This window comes from Silene latifolia, chromosome 1 (genome assembly GCF_048544455.1).
Source record: "Silene latifolia isolate original U9 population chromosome 1, ASM4854445v1, whole genome shotgun sequence".
Lineage (NCBI taxonomy): Eukaryota > Viridiplantae > Streptophyta > Magnoliopsida > Caryophyllales > Caryophyllaceae > Silene > Silene latifolia.
The window spans coordinates 30519901-30536428 of NC_133526.1; the positions used below are offsets into that span (position 1 = coordinate 30519901).

At 36.3% G+C, this 16528-nt stretch overlaps 1 protein-coding gene across 3 annotated transcripts; it reads left to right on the forward strand.

The window, feature by feature from the left end:
* The first annotated feature begins 3643 nt into the window (after positions 1-3643).
* On the forward strand, positions 3644-16112 carry LOC141602167 (tRNA (guanine(37)-N(1))-methyltransferase 2). Of its 3 annotated transcripts, XM_074422475.1 has the most exons (12): positions 3644-3801; positions 5125-5235; positions 8362-8459; positions 9059-9163; positions 12450-12510; positions 12925-13000; positions 13164-13680; positions 13779-13844; positions 14222-14371; positions 14503-14609; positions 15131-15205; positions 15591-16112. In XM_074422475.1, exons 2-12 carry the CDS (start codon positions 5141-5143, stop codon positions 15666-15668), a joined length of 1428 nt encoding a protein of 475 aa, XP_074278576.1. In that variant the 5' UTR covers positions 3644-3801; positions 5125-5140; the 3' UTR covers positions 15669-16112. The 3 variants fall into 3 exon arrangements, with proteins under 3 accessions (XP_074278576.1, XP_074278581.1, XP_074278585.1); XM_074422480.1 differs by lacking the exon at positions 13779-13844; XM_074422484.1 differs by lacking the exon at positions 5125-5235 and having other exon boundaries at positions 3645-3801.
* Positions 16113-16528: the final 416 nt, after the last annotated feature.

Genomic DNA, 16528 nt, shown 5'->3' on the forward strand with positions numbered 1-16528 from the left:
CCCTACTTTTAATCCTGATTTTGATTTTGGGAAAAGTATAAAACTCAGCAAAGGGTTAAAGTTCCCAAGTGTTGAGATATTCAGAAAGGCTTTAATCCATCATAGTGTGAAGAATGGTTATGATTTCTGGTATTCTCACAATGGAAGGGACAGGGTGACAGCACAATGCTACAATAGATGTAAATGTGAGTGGAACAAGAAAAGGTCAAAATTGGGTAAGTGTGTATGTGGGGTTGATAATCCTTGTAGGTTTTATGTGCATGCTAGGAAGTTGAGAGACCAAGAGACATTTCAGATCAAAGGTTTGAGGTTGAAGCATAAGTGTGTAATGTCAAATTACAATAGAAAGGTTAGTTCTGAGTTCCTTGCTGACAAGTACTTGGAGTTCTGGAGAACTAACTTAGATTGGAAGATAAAAAGATTTCAAAATCATGTGTTAAAGGATCTTGGAGTTCATGTCAGTTACATGAAGTGTTGGTTGGCAAGGTCAAGAGCCAAGTTGGTTATCCATGGGAATGGCAATGACCAATATGCCAGGGTCTGGGATTATGCAGAAGCTCTAATCAAATATAATCCTGGCAGTTCAGCTTTTGTGGTTTGTGATAATATTGATAGGCCTCCTGTTATATTCAAGAGGTTTTACACATGCCTGAAAGCTTGCAAAGAAGGGTTTAAAACAGGTTGTAGACCTATACTTGGGATTGATGGTCATCATTTGAAAGGAGTATACCCTGGCATGTGTCTAGTTGCAGTTGGGTTAGATGGGAATAATAACATCTACCCGAGTAGCATGGGCGATGGTAGAGGTAGAGAACAGGGATTCTTGGACCTGGTTTTTAGAGCTCTTAAGCCATGACATTGAGAAGGTGGATGGGGAAGGCTTAATCTGTTATGTCGACAGCGAGAAAGGTTTAGTAGATGCCCTAGCTAATGTGGTTCCAAAGGCCAACATAAGGTTCTCAGCAAGCAAGACATATTTGGGCTAATTTTAAGCTCAGGTGGAGTGGTCAGTTATTCAAAGAAACATTTTGGGCAGCAGCTAGAGCATTGACAAGGGTAAGTTCAATTCTATTCTATTTCGTTTAAATTGTTTAGCTAGTTCATCATCGCTTTACTTTATGGTCTAATTAATAAACTCAAACTCCATCATTACAGGCTGATTTCAAGAGAGAAATGAAGGGCATGGAGTTCTTGTCAAAGGAGGCACATGACTACTTGAATGACATTCCCCCTCAACATTGGTCTAGGCATGCATTTGATGTAAGTTGCAAGTCAAACCTTCTCCCGAACAATGTGTGTGAAGTATTCAATGCGATTAAAGAAGAAGCAAGAGATAAACCAATACTCACACATTTAGAATGGATGAGGAGGTATGTAATGCAAAGGATTTGTCAAAAAAGAGAGGGTGGAAGGAAAGTTGATGAGAGGTTGATGCCATATGTGACCAAGTATTTGGAATGGGCAAAGGATGAGGCCGATTTGCTACTTTTATGCAATCGATGATGGTGAGTTTGAGGTTGAGCCGAAAGGAGAGCAATATGTTGTGAACTTAAACAAAGGTCATGTGGGTGTAAGTATTGGGACTTAATCTGTCCGCCTTGTCCCCATGCAATGACATGCATGCTTGAAAAGAGAATGGACCCCAGAGACTATGTTGATGAGGCATACTCAAAGGAGAGGTACATGCTCACCTATGCCCACTCTGTTTCTCCTATGCCTGGTGTCAAACAATGGGAACCAACAGGTTTACTAGAGCCACTACCACCACCAATGAGGACCATGCCAGGAAGACCAAAGTCAAAGAAGAGAAGAAAGTCACCGTGGTGAAAAGGAGGACCAACAAGTGAAGAGGTTGAAGAGGACCAACAATTGTAGCCACTGTGGTGGCTTAGGCCATTACAAAAGAACTTGCAAAAACCCCCCGCACCTCCAAAGCCACCAGCTCCCGGTGGAAGGCCTCTTGGTAGAAGTGAGTATGCAAAGAATGAAAGGAAAAAAAAAAAAAGCGGCAAGGGCCGCAAGAAAAGAGACGTGGAGAACAAAGACACCACACCGGCAACTCCCCAAGTACCTCCACCGCCGCAAATGCACCCAACCAAGCATCAACCACTTCTATGTCATTCATCGATCCGTTGACCCAAGCTTCAAACAATCTGCTTCCGATCTTATGTTGTTGTTTTTCAACTTTATTTACAACCGTGCTTTCTTTGTTGTGTTTTGAACAATGAAATTTCATTATGCTCTTTCATTATCGATCATTTGAACCATTTTATCTTTGAACAATGAAGTTTATTCGATGAATGTCAATTTCGGTCTTCTTAGGTCGTTTTTGTTGAGATGAAAGTGTGTTGCGATTGGTTTGGTTTGGTTTGTGTATACTGCGCAAAGAGTTGCCTTTCAAGCGCTTGGTTTAGATGGTTGTTCATTGAACAAGCCCTTGTGATTTTCTCTCGTTTTATTTGTTTACTTTTGAAGTGCATTTACTTGTGTAAATGTGAGAAATGAACAATCAAACCGAAAAAATTAGTGAAAGGCTACAAATGCAAAATTATTTCATCAACACCAAATTCGCACATAACCAAATGCTACCATTGTCATTACTGCCAAATTCTTGAACATTAGAGTACTCATAACATTACATTCATCCAAAGTTTCGCCTACTTAGTACATACTATGATCAAAACAATGAAAATGGCAAAAACAATTGCCAATGGATACCCTTTGCAATAACTAACCCTTTCACACTTAGACATGAATGCTTTGTTCTTCAAGTTTTCAATCTCAAACTGAAGCTTCTTCCTATCATCCTTCAACCATTGAATTTCACGAGACAAACAACCAACTTCATACTCATTCACTCTTTTCTCCATCTTCATCTTGTTGATTATGTCTTTCTGCCACTCTGTTTGAACACGATCGTGCCAACGAAACCAACGACATCCCCCCATACCAGCTGATGGGTTAGAAAACTTGCACCTTTCAAACCTCCTCCCTGGATTGTCATGTGTGGAAGACGTCAAAATGGCAACCGGGACACCGCATTACACTTTTTTTGGGTTGCTCATCAACAACACTATGATGACTACTTTCATAGCTGCTTTCCATTGACATGTTCTCGCCTAAATTTTGAAACGAAAATGCAGAAAACATGAACCCTAAATTAATTGCAGAAAATCAAAAATTGTAAATTACTAATTCAATGGCATAAAATCGCATATATGAACCCTAATTGCATAAATTTTTGAAACAAAATCGCAAATTTGCAGAACACTATACTAAGTAGTAATTACAACAGAAATAAAATTGAGAGGAAGAAGATGAACATACCTTAATTGGGGAAAAATAGGATGAATGAATGAAGTGAGGTGAAGTATAGGAGAGAGAAGACCTATAAGAGTATATAAGAAGAGGGAAGGGCATTTTCGTCTTAAAAATAGACTTAAAATCGAAATTTCAAATATTGACTTTAATATGTCACCGAGTGCCAAATTGGGTGCAATATTTGACCTGAGAACATTTCATGGGAGTAAAATAATAAAAAGTTTTCAAAAGGGAGTAAATTTAGAAAAGAGGTTTGTAAAAGGGAGTAAATATTAAATTACTCTAATTTTAACCGGTTTAAGTATGGACTCGAATATAGACTCCCCAAAACCCACCTCTTAGGCTCTAACCCTAAACTCACCTCTAACCTAAACTGAGATTATACGGCAGCCGATGACGATAGTGACCGGCGAAGACGACGACCAGCAAGAAGGATAAATCCCTCTTTTTTTATTCCTATTTCGAATCATCAATTATTTAGTAAGTATGATTTTAATCTTTTTATTGTTTTTAATTTCATATGCTTATTTGAATTGAATCTCATACGAATTTGCTATTCAGTTTTCTATTCAAACGAATTTGCCCTTAAATTAGTACTGTATTAATTTGCTGTTCAATTGATATTAATTTATTCTTAATTTCATATGTTTCGTCTGATTTTACTGATGATGATTTGTCGAAGAGTGTGCTAGTTAATGAATGAATGCTTTAAACTTTGAGCTTTGCTTATTTGATTTTCAGGGATAATGTACTTGTGCTAGTTAATGCAAGTGAAATCAGTGGTGTTTGAATTTTATTTTTGCGTATACCTTTCAAATTACAAAAAGATGCATCAATTACTCTAGATAATTGTCCTCTTATTCCTTTGGGGTAAATCCAGTAGAAGAATAAGAAGATTATTTGTCTTAAATTATATACTTTATTTTCAATTCTAATTTATGGGTTTAATAATTACTCATGTCAAGTTTTTTGTCATTATTGTCACTTTCTGGTAAATTTATGGGTTTTCTTCTCCTTTTCTGGGCTTCTCAATTAATTATGGGTTTGTTATTATTCTTTTTTGTTATTAAAAATGTAAATATTGTTATTGGACATATTTAATATTGGAAATCATCGAACAATGTAGAGGACAATGTAGATGGACAATTCTGACAATAGTCATAAATTTATTTACTTGAAATAATTGTTGTAAATTGTAGCTACTTGAAACCGATTTATTATATACGGAGTATACAATTAAGACTTGATAGAAACCAAGTATAATGCTGTGTTAATTCCCATATAGAACGTGGGTACTGAAAATCAGGAAATACAAAATGTATTTTTTTGACTTATTGACTTTCAACCACAGAGCGACACATAGGCTCCGCGGTTGTTGCTTTAATAAATAAGATACGATATCAATTCTATTAAAAATCGATCTGTAGCTTACACACGGAAGTGGAAGAAGATTAACTCTTAATTAAGGCGTTAACTTTTATCAAGAGCCTCACTCTACCACATTTGAAGACCATCTCAATCAAAGCTTTAAGGTTATGATCGACTCAATTAGTTAATCAATGACCATACCATTGAAATTAAGAAACCGTTGCTTAAGAATTAGAAGATGAGTTTTTAAATTCTAAATTTCCAGTTAAAGAAGAAAAGAGTTGGGAATTCGGGTCTTAGAAAAAAAAAAGAGGGTAGAGTCAGGCTGAGAAATTAGAAAAGCATTGCTTTGTTTTTACTAAATTAGATTTTTTTTCTTTTCCTACCACTATTATTATTTTAAAACTCCGGGCCTGATCATTTTCGTAAATGCAGGTTGTTTATACTAGAGATGGTGGATGAGAGTAAGTTCGATGTCAAATTTAATTTATGGGCGCTTAGAGTACCTCGTGAAATCTGCAAAGCTGCCACTCGAATACTTGATGGGTATTTTACTATGCTCATGTTTTCACTTCCATTGCTCTCTTTCTTTATTTATCAAATCATCTTTTTTGATAGGGTATTCTTTTCAGTTAAGAATTTTTATTGATGAAGTAGAAGCCACACAAACCACACAATATCAATGTTTACAAGCTCGACAATGGACTCCGGACCCCATCTCACACAATATTAGTCGAGTAGTATATTTGAGATAGATGAGCCAAAGCATGCACCGCCACATTCCCCTCCCTCTTCACAACAACATCAGAGCCTTAATCCCAAAATGATATGGGGTCGGCTGTCATGAATCATCCTTTAGAACCGTCTATGGGTGAACGCACACCTCAAAATGCGAAAAAAATAGAAAAGGGAAAAATGAAAAACAAAAAGGGAGAGCGAAACATAATACAAAGTTAAGGTAAACTTATAAGTTTTAAAATCGAAGTCCATATTTCTTTTATAAAAACTTAAAATCTAAATCGAGAATAAAAATTAAAACGATTTTGTAAACCGAAGTAGAATTTAAGGATCCAGCATGCCTTAAAAGTAAACCAAGTAAAATATATAAGAAAGTGGTTGGTAAAAAAGTGTAATAAAGGAGACAAGAACAATTTTTTTTTTAAATTAAATAAAAATACTAAATATGTCAAATAACATCAAATACTAAAAATCCACATGTATCCTTTCCCTCCATGTTTCCCTCTCCATCACTATACTCTCCTCAAGCCCCATAAATCTCATATCGTGCTCTATCACTCTCAACCATGTGTGTCTCGGTCTCCCTCTACCCCTAGGAACCTTTTCTGTTCTCGAAGTCTCTAGCCTCCTAATTTGTGCGTCCATAGGTCTCCTTCTTACATGCCCAAATCATCTTAGTCAATTTTCCATCATCTTGTCCTCTATTGGCGCCACTTTTACTTTTCCCTAATTACCTCATTCCTTAATCGATCTTTCTTTGTATGGCCGCACATCCACCTCAACATACGCATCTCCGCCACACTCATCTTTTGAATGTGACAATGTTTCATGCCCCCCCCCCCCGGGAATTGTAAAGTAAGGCAGGTCTAATTGCCGTGCGATAAAATTTTCCCTTTAATCTTTGGGACATATCTTTATCGCATAAAAACCCCGAAGCACTCTTCCATTTCAACCAGCCCGCTTTAATTCTGTGAGTCCCATCTCCGTCTAACCCCCCATCTTTTTGAATAATAGATCCTAGATATTCGAAGAAAAATCTGACCCCTCAACAGCACCCCATCTTTTTGAATAATAGATTCTAGATATTTGAAGAAATCTGACGCCTCAACAACATTCCCATCGAAAATAATACTCCACGCCTTTGTCGATCTCGACCCCACCACGTTAGTGAAGTGACACCTCAAATACTCGGTCTTACTCATGCTCAGCCTAAACCCACGAGTCTCTAAAGTATGCCTCCACAATTCCAACTTTCACTCCACCCCTTCTTTCGCCTCATCAATCAACACAATATCATCAGCAAACATCATACACCAAGGGATGTCGTCCTGAATATCCCTTGTCAACCCATCCACAACTATAGCAAAGAGTTGTAGTTCTACAAAAGCAAGCTATTAAATCCATGATAGTTCTACCGAAATTGCCAAAGTAGTTGGCTGGAAAGGAATTCGGCTTCAGCATAGTTATCAAAGTGAACAAATCCAACTCCAACATTACATTTTCCAAACCCATTTGTCTAGTCGTCTCAAGCCCAAACTCAGCCGCCTTTGCTTCCACTATATCCGGATCCCACTTTGCTTTTACCTGCTTAACTCCCACTCTTTCAAAGCACCTCTCGTGATCCCGTATTATTAATCCCAAACAACTCCCTGTATCCCCCAATAAAACAACATCCACATTGAATTGATTTTTAGGTAGCCAAAATTAGAGAGCTTCCACTTTCCCACTCTACGCTGCACACCACAAACACCGCTTACATTGCCCTGGCGCTTTCCTGCACCTATTTCCACGCTCGCCAACATCCCCATGCATTATCAACCACCCTCACAACTTCAGTCTAAACCCCTTCACGGAACATGCTATTTCGAACTTTCTAGGAGGCCCATAGCATCATAAAAAAACCTGCTTGATCTTCCCCTTTTGTTTCTTTGAATTACTCAATCCACCTGGTCAATACTAATCAAAAATATGATGACATCCTGATTTAAGTATGAATATCACTCCCACTAGCTACCTGTCATCGGAAACAAGTTGGGCTTATGTCTTGAACTCACTTCTGCAAATTAGAAGTTTAGAACCACATGAGAGCGATTTAACACACACATTGCCATTAAAAAACTTTTCACTTTCGGGGGTAGATCAAGACTTTGTGCTTTCACTGCCACCCCCCTAATCCTGCTCTTTCCGCTATCGTATGAAATGATATCCTGATTTAAGCTATCTACCATCTTTTGAAAAATTCCATACCAAGCTATCCTCCTCTGAATCAACACTAAGTGGAGTTTTATGATTTTCTTTATAGGGTATTTTGGATCATGCTTTAAATCTGAGTTATAATTAGTAGCTTTGGGATCTAATATTCTTTTATAAGAAGACTTGTATCCTATACGATGCTAGATCCCTTGATATTAGACATTTGATGATTTGTGAAATACTTTGAAACCTGGAGCGATAAGTAAATATAGAGTATATCTATATTGAATCAATCTATTAAAAGACAAACTCATGTTGATGTTACTTGAATCAACCCATTTGACTATCAACCTTGTCCTTAACTATTCACCCATTAACCCGCTTATTACAAAAATAAAATAAAAAATTACCCCAATTAATTCTCAGAAAGGGTGGTCTTATGACTGATATAAATCGTGTGACAATCTGATGTGAGAATTTGTTATATATATCTGCCCCGTTCTAACCCTTTGCTCCTCTAGTCTGGCTCTGTGGCTCTACCCTTTAGCATCCGGTCTTTCACCACTCTCTTAGGGATGTTATGTTGTGCTTGAGGGCTTGAGGCATTATATCTTATTCGGTCCTATTAAGTATCGATTCCATATCTTGCTGCATTTCCCTTGTTCTTTTTCCTACAAATGTGGTTCTTTTATTTGTGTGTGGTGTTACTAAGTTTTTTAAGATGTTGTCGTACTTGTGCAGATACTTGCTGGATAAGCCTCGTGTGAAGCCTATAACAGAGGATCCAGCTTCAGAGAAGAATCGCTACATGATATTATCGGAGAGAATTCACAATCAAGGTGATGTGTAGGTTGAACTCCTATTCCAGTGCCTAAACACTTTAAAATGATCTTATACCTATCATAGCTTTCCAGTTTCCAGTCATATAAAACTATAAGAGCCTGTACTATAGCAACAAAAGAAGAGCACTCGTTTTGCATTCCATTTACCCTCTCTTCTTTGAGCGCAATAAACAATTCTATGCCCACAATAGCAAAACTCTCCCACATAATTTCATATTACTTGTTGGCCTCACTTCTTCTTTTTAAATCTCTTTTAAGGAAAATTAAAAAACAAATCCAGGCTCGTATTTTTTTTTGGTATGGCCCACTTTACTTTAAGAGCGTATGGAGAATAACTCTCCTTTTGTTCCCGTGGAGAGCGCAAGAGTTCCCCTACTGTGAGCTAAAACAATAATTTTTGCTCGCCAACAATGGAAACGTCTTATAGTGCACTTAAAACGCACTGAAAGAGACTCTTTCTGGATGACAAGATGAACACTATGCCAAATGTTGAATCAAATGACTACTATTTCACATTAAAACTGCAGTGATTTTTGTAAAGCCAATTCTCTATTCCGGGTAATATCTCATGCAAGTGTCAATTGATTGCTTAGCAGATTTGTCGGATGTACCTGAGCAGAAGCTTGAAGAACTCCGAAAGCTCTGTCAAATTGAAGTAATTCCTTACTCGTTGACCCTTGGATATTCCTACTGGGGGGCAGGTGAGTGAATGGTTTATAAATATATTAAATGATATCTATTTCTCCTCCTACATTATTTGTTGGAAGTTATCTTCCCTTGACCCTTGAACAAAGAAACAAGTGTCTGCACTCCTTGTGGATCAATTCATAATACTTCTAGAGTTCTATCTATGATTTTATGCTACTGGTTCTGTCCTTAATAAAACTGTTGTCCTTGCACCCATGATATTAAATCTCAATTTGAGATCAGTTACAAAGCTAGAGAATCATAGAGTGTAATCTCTTAAAACATTAATTCAAGAAATACCAATCAAATTTGTGGGTTTTTATTAATGGGTAATTTTTACTCAAAACTCCCGTTTTATAACGTAAAGCTTCAAAACCTATGGGGCCATGAGATCCCACACCCGTGTACATTCCTACACCATTGTTTGAGATTTAATCTCGGGATAGGTTGTCACAACAAGATCTTGGTATCAATACTAACTCAAATTGCGATGACGGTAACCTTTAAAATCTTGGATCATGGTGGTGGCCTAGATTTAGTACAATGTTGTACCCAGGGCCGGCCATAAGCATGTACAACCTGTTCATTTGAACAGGGCCCCCAAAATTTTGGGGCCCAATGCTGCAAAGAGCAGATAAGAAGAAACGAAAAAGTCCAGCCCAGAACTCTTTTTCCAATTCCCAACACAAACCTTTCCCTACTTTTCTCTATCCTCAGACCTCAATCATTCTTTATCAAAAATAACGCCTTTATCTTTGAACACAAAATGTCATTGAAGACGGCGATATCCGTCACAAGCTTGTGACGGATACCATTTTCTCTCACAAAATACCTATGAGAGGTGAGTGGGGGGCACATGGGGGTGCCCCACCTTGTCCTCTCTCCTATTTTGTGAGAGGTCTTCAGCTTGTGACGGGATTAACCCGTCACAAGCAAGATGCTTTGATGTTTGAAATACAGTACTAAATTTTAAGTTTTTTTTTACAATTCTTGACCTATCTTGTCTTTTATCATTTTATAGTTTCTTATTATTTATTTGCTGAATTGGATTAATTATGATAATTATTGAGAATAAATTTTTCATTTTGTTTTTTGGGTTTAATGAAGCGCGCATTTAGTCGCATGAGAGAGAGAGGGATCCGAACTTGGGACCTATTGCCTACTATACCTTCGTTTTAACCATTAGGCTAAGGTAATCGATGATTTTGCTCCAAATAATTCAAATAGTGCTTCCCTTGTTTAAGAGGTGAGGTTTTGTAATTGTGTACTTAACAACTAGTATGGATCCCGCGTATACATGCGCGGTATTCATAGATCTTTTACTTACTTTATAATGTATTATTTAAGATTTAAAATTGACGTATTATTAATTTTTCATATTTTAATATGAGGATAAAAAATTGAAATGGAAAATTAATTAAAAAAATTAAGTAAATTCATGAAATGTATATTTTAGTGAAATTTTTCATCACAAAACTAATGATTTCAATTTATAAATTATCTCAAATAATTTTAAAGTTTTTTTTTTTTGTCAAGAAATTAATAATATAAGTTCATAATTTTTTTATACGAACTAAATACTCGTACTTGGTAAAAAAAATTATGTCAAACTAATAATATCAAATTTTTCGGTTTTCATTTACGAATTTTAGATTTATACCAATTTTGTTTTATTTCTAAATTAAAAGATTATAATTTAATTAAAAAATTATAATGATTAAAGATTATATCTTAACTTAAAGATAATAATTAATAAAAATAGAGTTTTGTTTCCTTATTTAGCGAACTTCTTTTTGGAGGGAAAACTATTGAAATTTTTATTTCTTAGTAGTAAATAAAGTTGAAAAAATATAATCCCCTTTTTAAATGTCATAGAATTATTTATTGTATGAAATAAATCAGTATGGCCTAGTCAAAGATAGGATATAATGAAGCCCAAAGCCCAATATAGAGCAACTCATTTAGGCGGGAAAACTTGAGAATCTCTTATTCTTTTAGTTTAAGGGGGATTAGTTGGGTTGTAAATAAAAAAAAAAAGTATCTTTGCAATTTTTTCCTAATATATTAAATTTAGGGCCTCATTTTAATAGTTCGCACAGGGCCCCGAAATTCTCCCAGACGGCCCTGGTTGTACCAATTTCCACGGTGCATTTCAGAATTTGCAAGTCCTGAAGATAAGCTCTTTTCTGTAATTGATTTGTTGTCTCAAAGGTTCATCCGTAGTCTTATTTTCGGAATTTCGGGACTCGCTTAGTTTGAAACTGTTCCCTGTTGTTTCTTTATTTGTAATTTGAGAATGTAAATTGGCATGTTTTTGAAAGCTAACATGATGCACCTACTTCTTTTGGAACACATGTAGAGGATGAACTTACATTTGTTGTCTACTTCAGGCCATTATTTATGTCCGTGAAATTAATTATGATGAGATAGGCTAACTAGAGATTTAAACTCTCGAGTTTTATTCCGTGGGAGTCCAATAGTGTTGAAACTCGATGGTTCAAAACAAAAGTGATGGTGTACAAATAACCCTGTCAGGCTCTTGCTTTATACACGGAAAAAAAAAAAAAAAAAAAACAGGCGATTGTGTAATCCAAATGAGATGAAACAAAAAAAAGAAGGGATATTCTCTCGTGTACCCCTGACTTTTTCGTTTTCTAAGGTATACCCCTTGTTTTTCAAAAAAAAAAACTGAGACCGACAATAATTCTCTGTTACGAGTTCAGAAAACGATAATTTTTTTTTCAAACCAATTATCTCGTCAAGGCCTTGAATTTGAAAAAAAAATCCACCGATTTTTGAACTCGTAGCCGGTACTTATGGTTGGTCAAAGCTTTTTTAACGAATAAACTTTGACTAACCATAATTCCCGACTACGAGGTGAGACGTCGGTGAATTCTTTTTCAAACTGAAGACCTCTTCAAGACGGTCAATTTGAAAAAAAAGTTTATCGTATTCTGAACTTGTAGCCACGAGTTATTGACTGTCCAAAGTTCTTTTTGCAAGAAAAGAGGGGTACATCTTAGAAAATGAAAAAGTTGAGGGGTACACGAGAGAATATCCCAAAAAAGAAAATAAAGAGCAGATATTTTCTTGTTGATTTGTTCGTTTGATAAAACTCTGTAATGTAAATGAGATGACACACATGGTTTATCATTTCGTAGCATATTGTGATGCATAGAGCTCATGGTAAAAGCTTAAAATATTTTCTGTCTTTGTCTGCTATTGTCTTACCTCCAAAATAGTAGATTCTACATCAGAATTGATCCTGTTATCTTTTTCTGTTTCTTGATCAACTTGTAGACCACATTCTGAAGCAGATTTTGCCTGATGGAGTCGAGGTGCCTTCGTCTTTTGAGACAATAGTTAAGTATTTACAACGTATTTTGTTTCCAATTACTCGTACTGCTTTTTTTTGTTCTCTTGTTTTCGATGGCTTTCTTAGTTACTGATATGGTGACCAGCCTATATGTGCAGCATAATGAAGCAAAGAATAAGGGCGGCCATAAGGGGAGAATATTTCTCATAGGGATAAAATTAGATCAAACCATTTATCTGAGAAATAAGGATATTTGACAAGAAACTCTGCTACAACCAATCATTTTGGGAGATACTAATGACAAGGAGACTACCACAAATGATTTTTTTCCTCTTGTAGTGCAACATTTCATGTGCTTATAGTTTTGCTATTTGATAACATTTCAGTATCATGAAAAGTGGAGTTGTTAAATTCTCTTCAAGGTTCTGATTCATAAATTGATGTTTATAAAATATGTGCAGGTCATGTTGCACATCTCAATATTACCGAGGAATTACTTCCTTACAAGGACATTATTGCAAAAGTTATCTATGATGTAAGTTTGGCATTTGTTATGTAGTATAATTGTTTTTAGCTGTGCTTTCCAAGCTTTAAAATGTCTCATTTGAAGGATTTTGATTAGTATTCGAAATTTTTATTTTGGGATTTTGTCACATTGTCTAGTGCTTCATCTGAGAGATGTTCTCTGTTGCTGACAGAAAAATTATCCAAGAATTAAAACTGTAGTGAACAAAGTTGGCAGCATCACTAATGAGTTTCGGGTTCCAAAATTTGAGGTCCTCGCTGGTGAAAGTGATATGGGTACAGAGGTGAGGCAGTATGGGGCAAGATTCAAGCTTGATTACGGTCTGGTCTACTGGAACTCCAGATTAGAACATGAGCATATGAGAATGGTGTCTCTATTCCAAGCTGGAGAGACCATCTGCGATATGTTTGCTGGCATTGGCCCATTTGCCGTTCCAGCAGCACTAAAGGGTTGCACTGTGTATGGAAATGATCTCAACCCGGATAGCATCAAATATTTGAAAATCAATGCAGAAATTAATAAAGTTGAGAATCGTGTATTTGCATATAATATGGACGCAAGAGAATTCATCAGTCAATTGATGACTGTCCCTGCTCTGAAGAAAAATGATTCCTGCAGAACTCCTCCAAATGGTTCCGATGGAAGCACCAGGACATCCATTGGCGGTGTCAATGATGGAAATTTTGAAGGTAATCTAAAAGATGTACTTGCTCTTTGTGTTTTGTGCTCGTGAATTTCGCATGTCAGGCAACAAGGACTATGAAAGTGTTATAATTTGGACTTGCAGCTGCAAGAGTGAAGGTGAACTCATCTATTTCAGCAGCTAAAAGGCCCGCAGAATATTGTCAAGAAGGTATCACAGATGGCTTCTGAAGCCTACTATGTCTCATGTTCACTTAGCGTAGCAAATCTGACTGTCAGAAACTCAAACCCGAATTGACTTAACTTGAAAAGAAGCATACCCAACATAACTAGTACTTTGAAACATTAATCTTTGTTAGCCACAGCCTAGAAATGATCCGATTGACCACATTTCAATCACTGTTCGAAAATAATCTGAACTTATGATGACAAGTAATAGCCCACCCCTAGAGACTGGACCCTAATGACATGCGTTCTAGACCTAAGGGTCACTTGTGATTTTATGAATAACCACAGACATTTTTCCTCGTGAAGCCACATATAGATTGATATATCTATTAATCCTTTTCATGCTAATTGCTACTTTAGAAGATGGAGCTGTGGGAACCGATAGTTCTGGTAGCATGAAACGTGGAACTGCTAAGAGGTTGAGGGCCTTTGATCCTCCTGCTGTTAAGCCGTGGGAGCATGTTGATCATGTGATAATGAACTTACCTGCTTCTGCACTCCAGTTTCTCGGTAAATATGCACCTACCTAAAAAAATATGTAATTGCGTCTCTAGATGATTTGTCATTCGTAAATCACCCGATTGACCAGTGATTTGTCTCTGTATATGACATGGTTACCAATTTCTTACTCCAACCTGCAGATGCATTTAAATGCCGGATACAGAAGAAATATTGGAAGGGACTTCTGCCCTGGATTCACTGTTACTGCTTCATCCGGGCGAGTGAAACTGAAGAATTTATTATTTCAGTAAGTATCTATGCCTACTTATTCTGTATACTTTTGTCCACACTGCATTTTTTTTTGTCCTTTTAGCTTGGAATATGAGGGAAATTTTAGTACTTTTCTTTAAAGTATTGCAAGTGAACACAAATTCCCGTTGGATGATCTCATGATAATACTATGATGAGCTGACCCGGAATAAGGACTAATTGGAGTGTTATTCTTTCTATTTGTGGATGGATGGGTAAGGTTAATTAATAAGTGAGCTGGTCTTGTATTATTATGAATATTGAATAGTGAAGTTAGCTTGCAAGGAATATCAGCAATCCTTACAATTTACGACTTTACGTATGAACAAAAGTAGAAGTAAAAGGTTGTTAATCCAATAATTCCCTTGACAAGTTTATTATCTGCTTTACTGATAAATTACTTGTTCATGTATGAACTTTGTAGCACAAAGTTAGCTGCTAGCCTTTTTGATTTTCTTCTTCAAGAATTCTGTGTGTCAATATTGATTTACTGAGCTCAGTATTCCCACAATTTTGCAGGAGGCTGAGTCTAGGTTGGGTGCTAAGATACTCGACCCTGTGTTCCATAGAGTTAGGGACGTTGCACCTAACAAGGTATAATAAACCTTTTGTTTTTACCTCTTTTGCATGTGTAATCTTTCAATGATAGTGGAGCCAAATAAGCGCGCTTTGGTTCAGATTACTCCTTATGATGAGATAATGTAAAAAGACTTGTAAATTAGCCACACTTTAGTCAATTGTGAAGCAAGAAGTAGCAATTTTTCGCACAATATTCATTATGGATCATTCGTTAGCAACCTCTAATCCCAGTTCACAATGTTTTGTGATAATCATTGAGGCACTAGAGTCTAGACTCTAGAGTAATGTGGCTAATTTACAAGTAATTTTTGCTTGTAAATATAAGTAATTTTTCAAGGTACCTCGTTTCTTACTTTCCTACATGATTAATTAAACGGTACTAAACTAATGCATTTCTCAGGCTATGTTTTGCTTAAGCTTCAGACTTCCCGAGGAAGCTTGTGTTGGTGAAGAGGTTGCTCAAGCCGTTGTCTGCTGATGATCAATCACAGGACTCGGTGGCCGACATTCATGTCTGTAAAACAACCCTTTACCTGTGACATCAGTCCCCTTCACTCCCTTTAGGACTTCATTGTTTCTATAATTTTTATACTTGTTCAATATATTTAAGGTTAAAATTTTGAGACACTGATAATTCTGGATCTGTAGTTCGAGTAGGATTAGTTTTTTATTAACCTTTTTTTTTGACAGTTTATAACAAGGCAGCCATTAGAAGTTCAATAGTAGGTAGAATTTGAAGTCGATTAGATTAGTTCCCTACTCCTAGTTAGATTACCTAGTAGCTACTAGCTAGGGACTATAAATAGGATTGTTGTATTTCAGTTTTCACAAATTCTCATTTATAACGGGTATATCCGTTACAGAATGCCTAGGGAATAACAATATGTTTTGTCTTATCTAATCACATGAGTATTACTTGTTCCGTCACAAGCATGTCCGTTACAAGAGAGACTTGCTGTTTAGTTTTAATCATCCAAGTTTTAAGAAGTTAATAAAAATCGATGAGTTTGATCACAAATCTCATGTTTGAACGTTTTTTTTCAAATCTTGTTTAAAATATCAATCGGACTCGAGTTCGACTCTCACCCCCGCAACATTTGTTGCTCATTATCGCTTCCGTACTCCTTATCACTTTGACCTTGAAAAGTCAAACATGAAGATTGTATGAAAGCGGGGGAGTACAACAGTTCCGCTTGTACTGTGTTAAATGTGAAGAACAATAAATTAGGATCACCCTCATAATTCTTTTTAAGCAAAAACCTCAAAAGTATAATTACTATGTGCTAAACAATAATATGTATTCAACGATATCGGTATAATCCTGTTTGTATTTGCCAT

What these genes read in the sequence shown, in the direction of transcription:
- LOC141602167 (XM_074422475.1), top strand. Translation starts at nt 5,141, where the DNA reads ATGGTGGATGAGAGTAAGTTCGATGTCAAATTTAATTTATGGGCGCTT. An exon ending in GCCACTCGAATACTTGATGG is followed by an intron (nt 5,236 to 8,361) that starts GTATTTTACTAT and finishes GTACTTGTGCAG; the next exon opens with ATACTTGCTGGATAAGCCTC. An exon ending in ATATTCCTACTGGGGGGCAG is followed by an intron (nt 9,164 to 12,449) that starts GTGAGTGAATGG and finishes ATCAACTTGTAG; the next exon opens with ACCACATTCTGAAGCAGATT.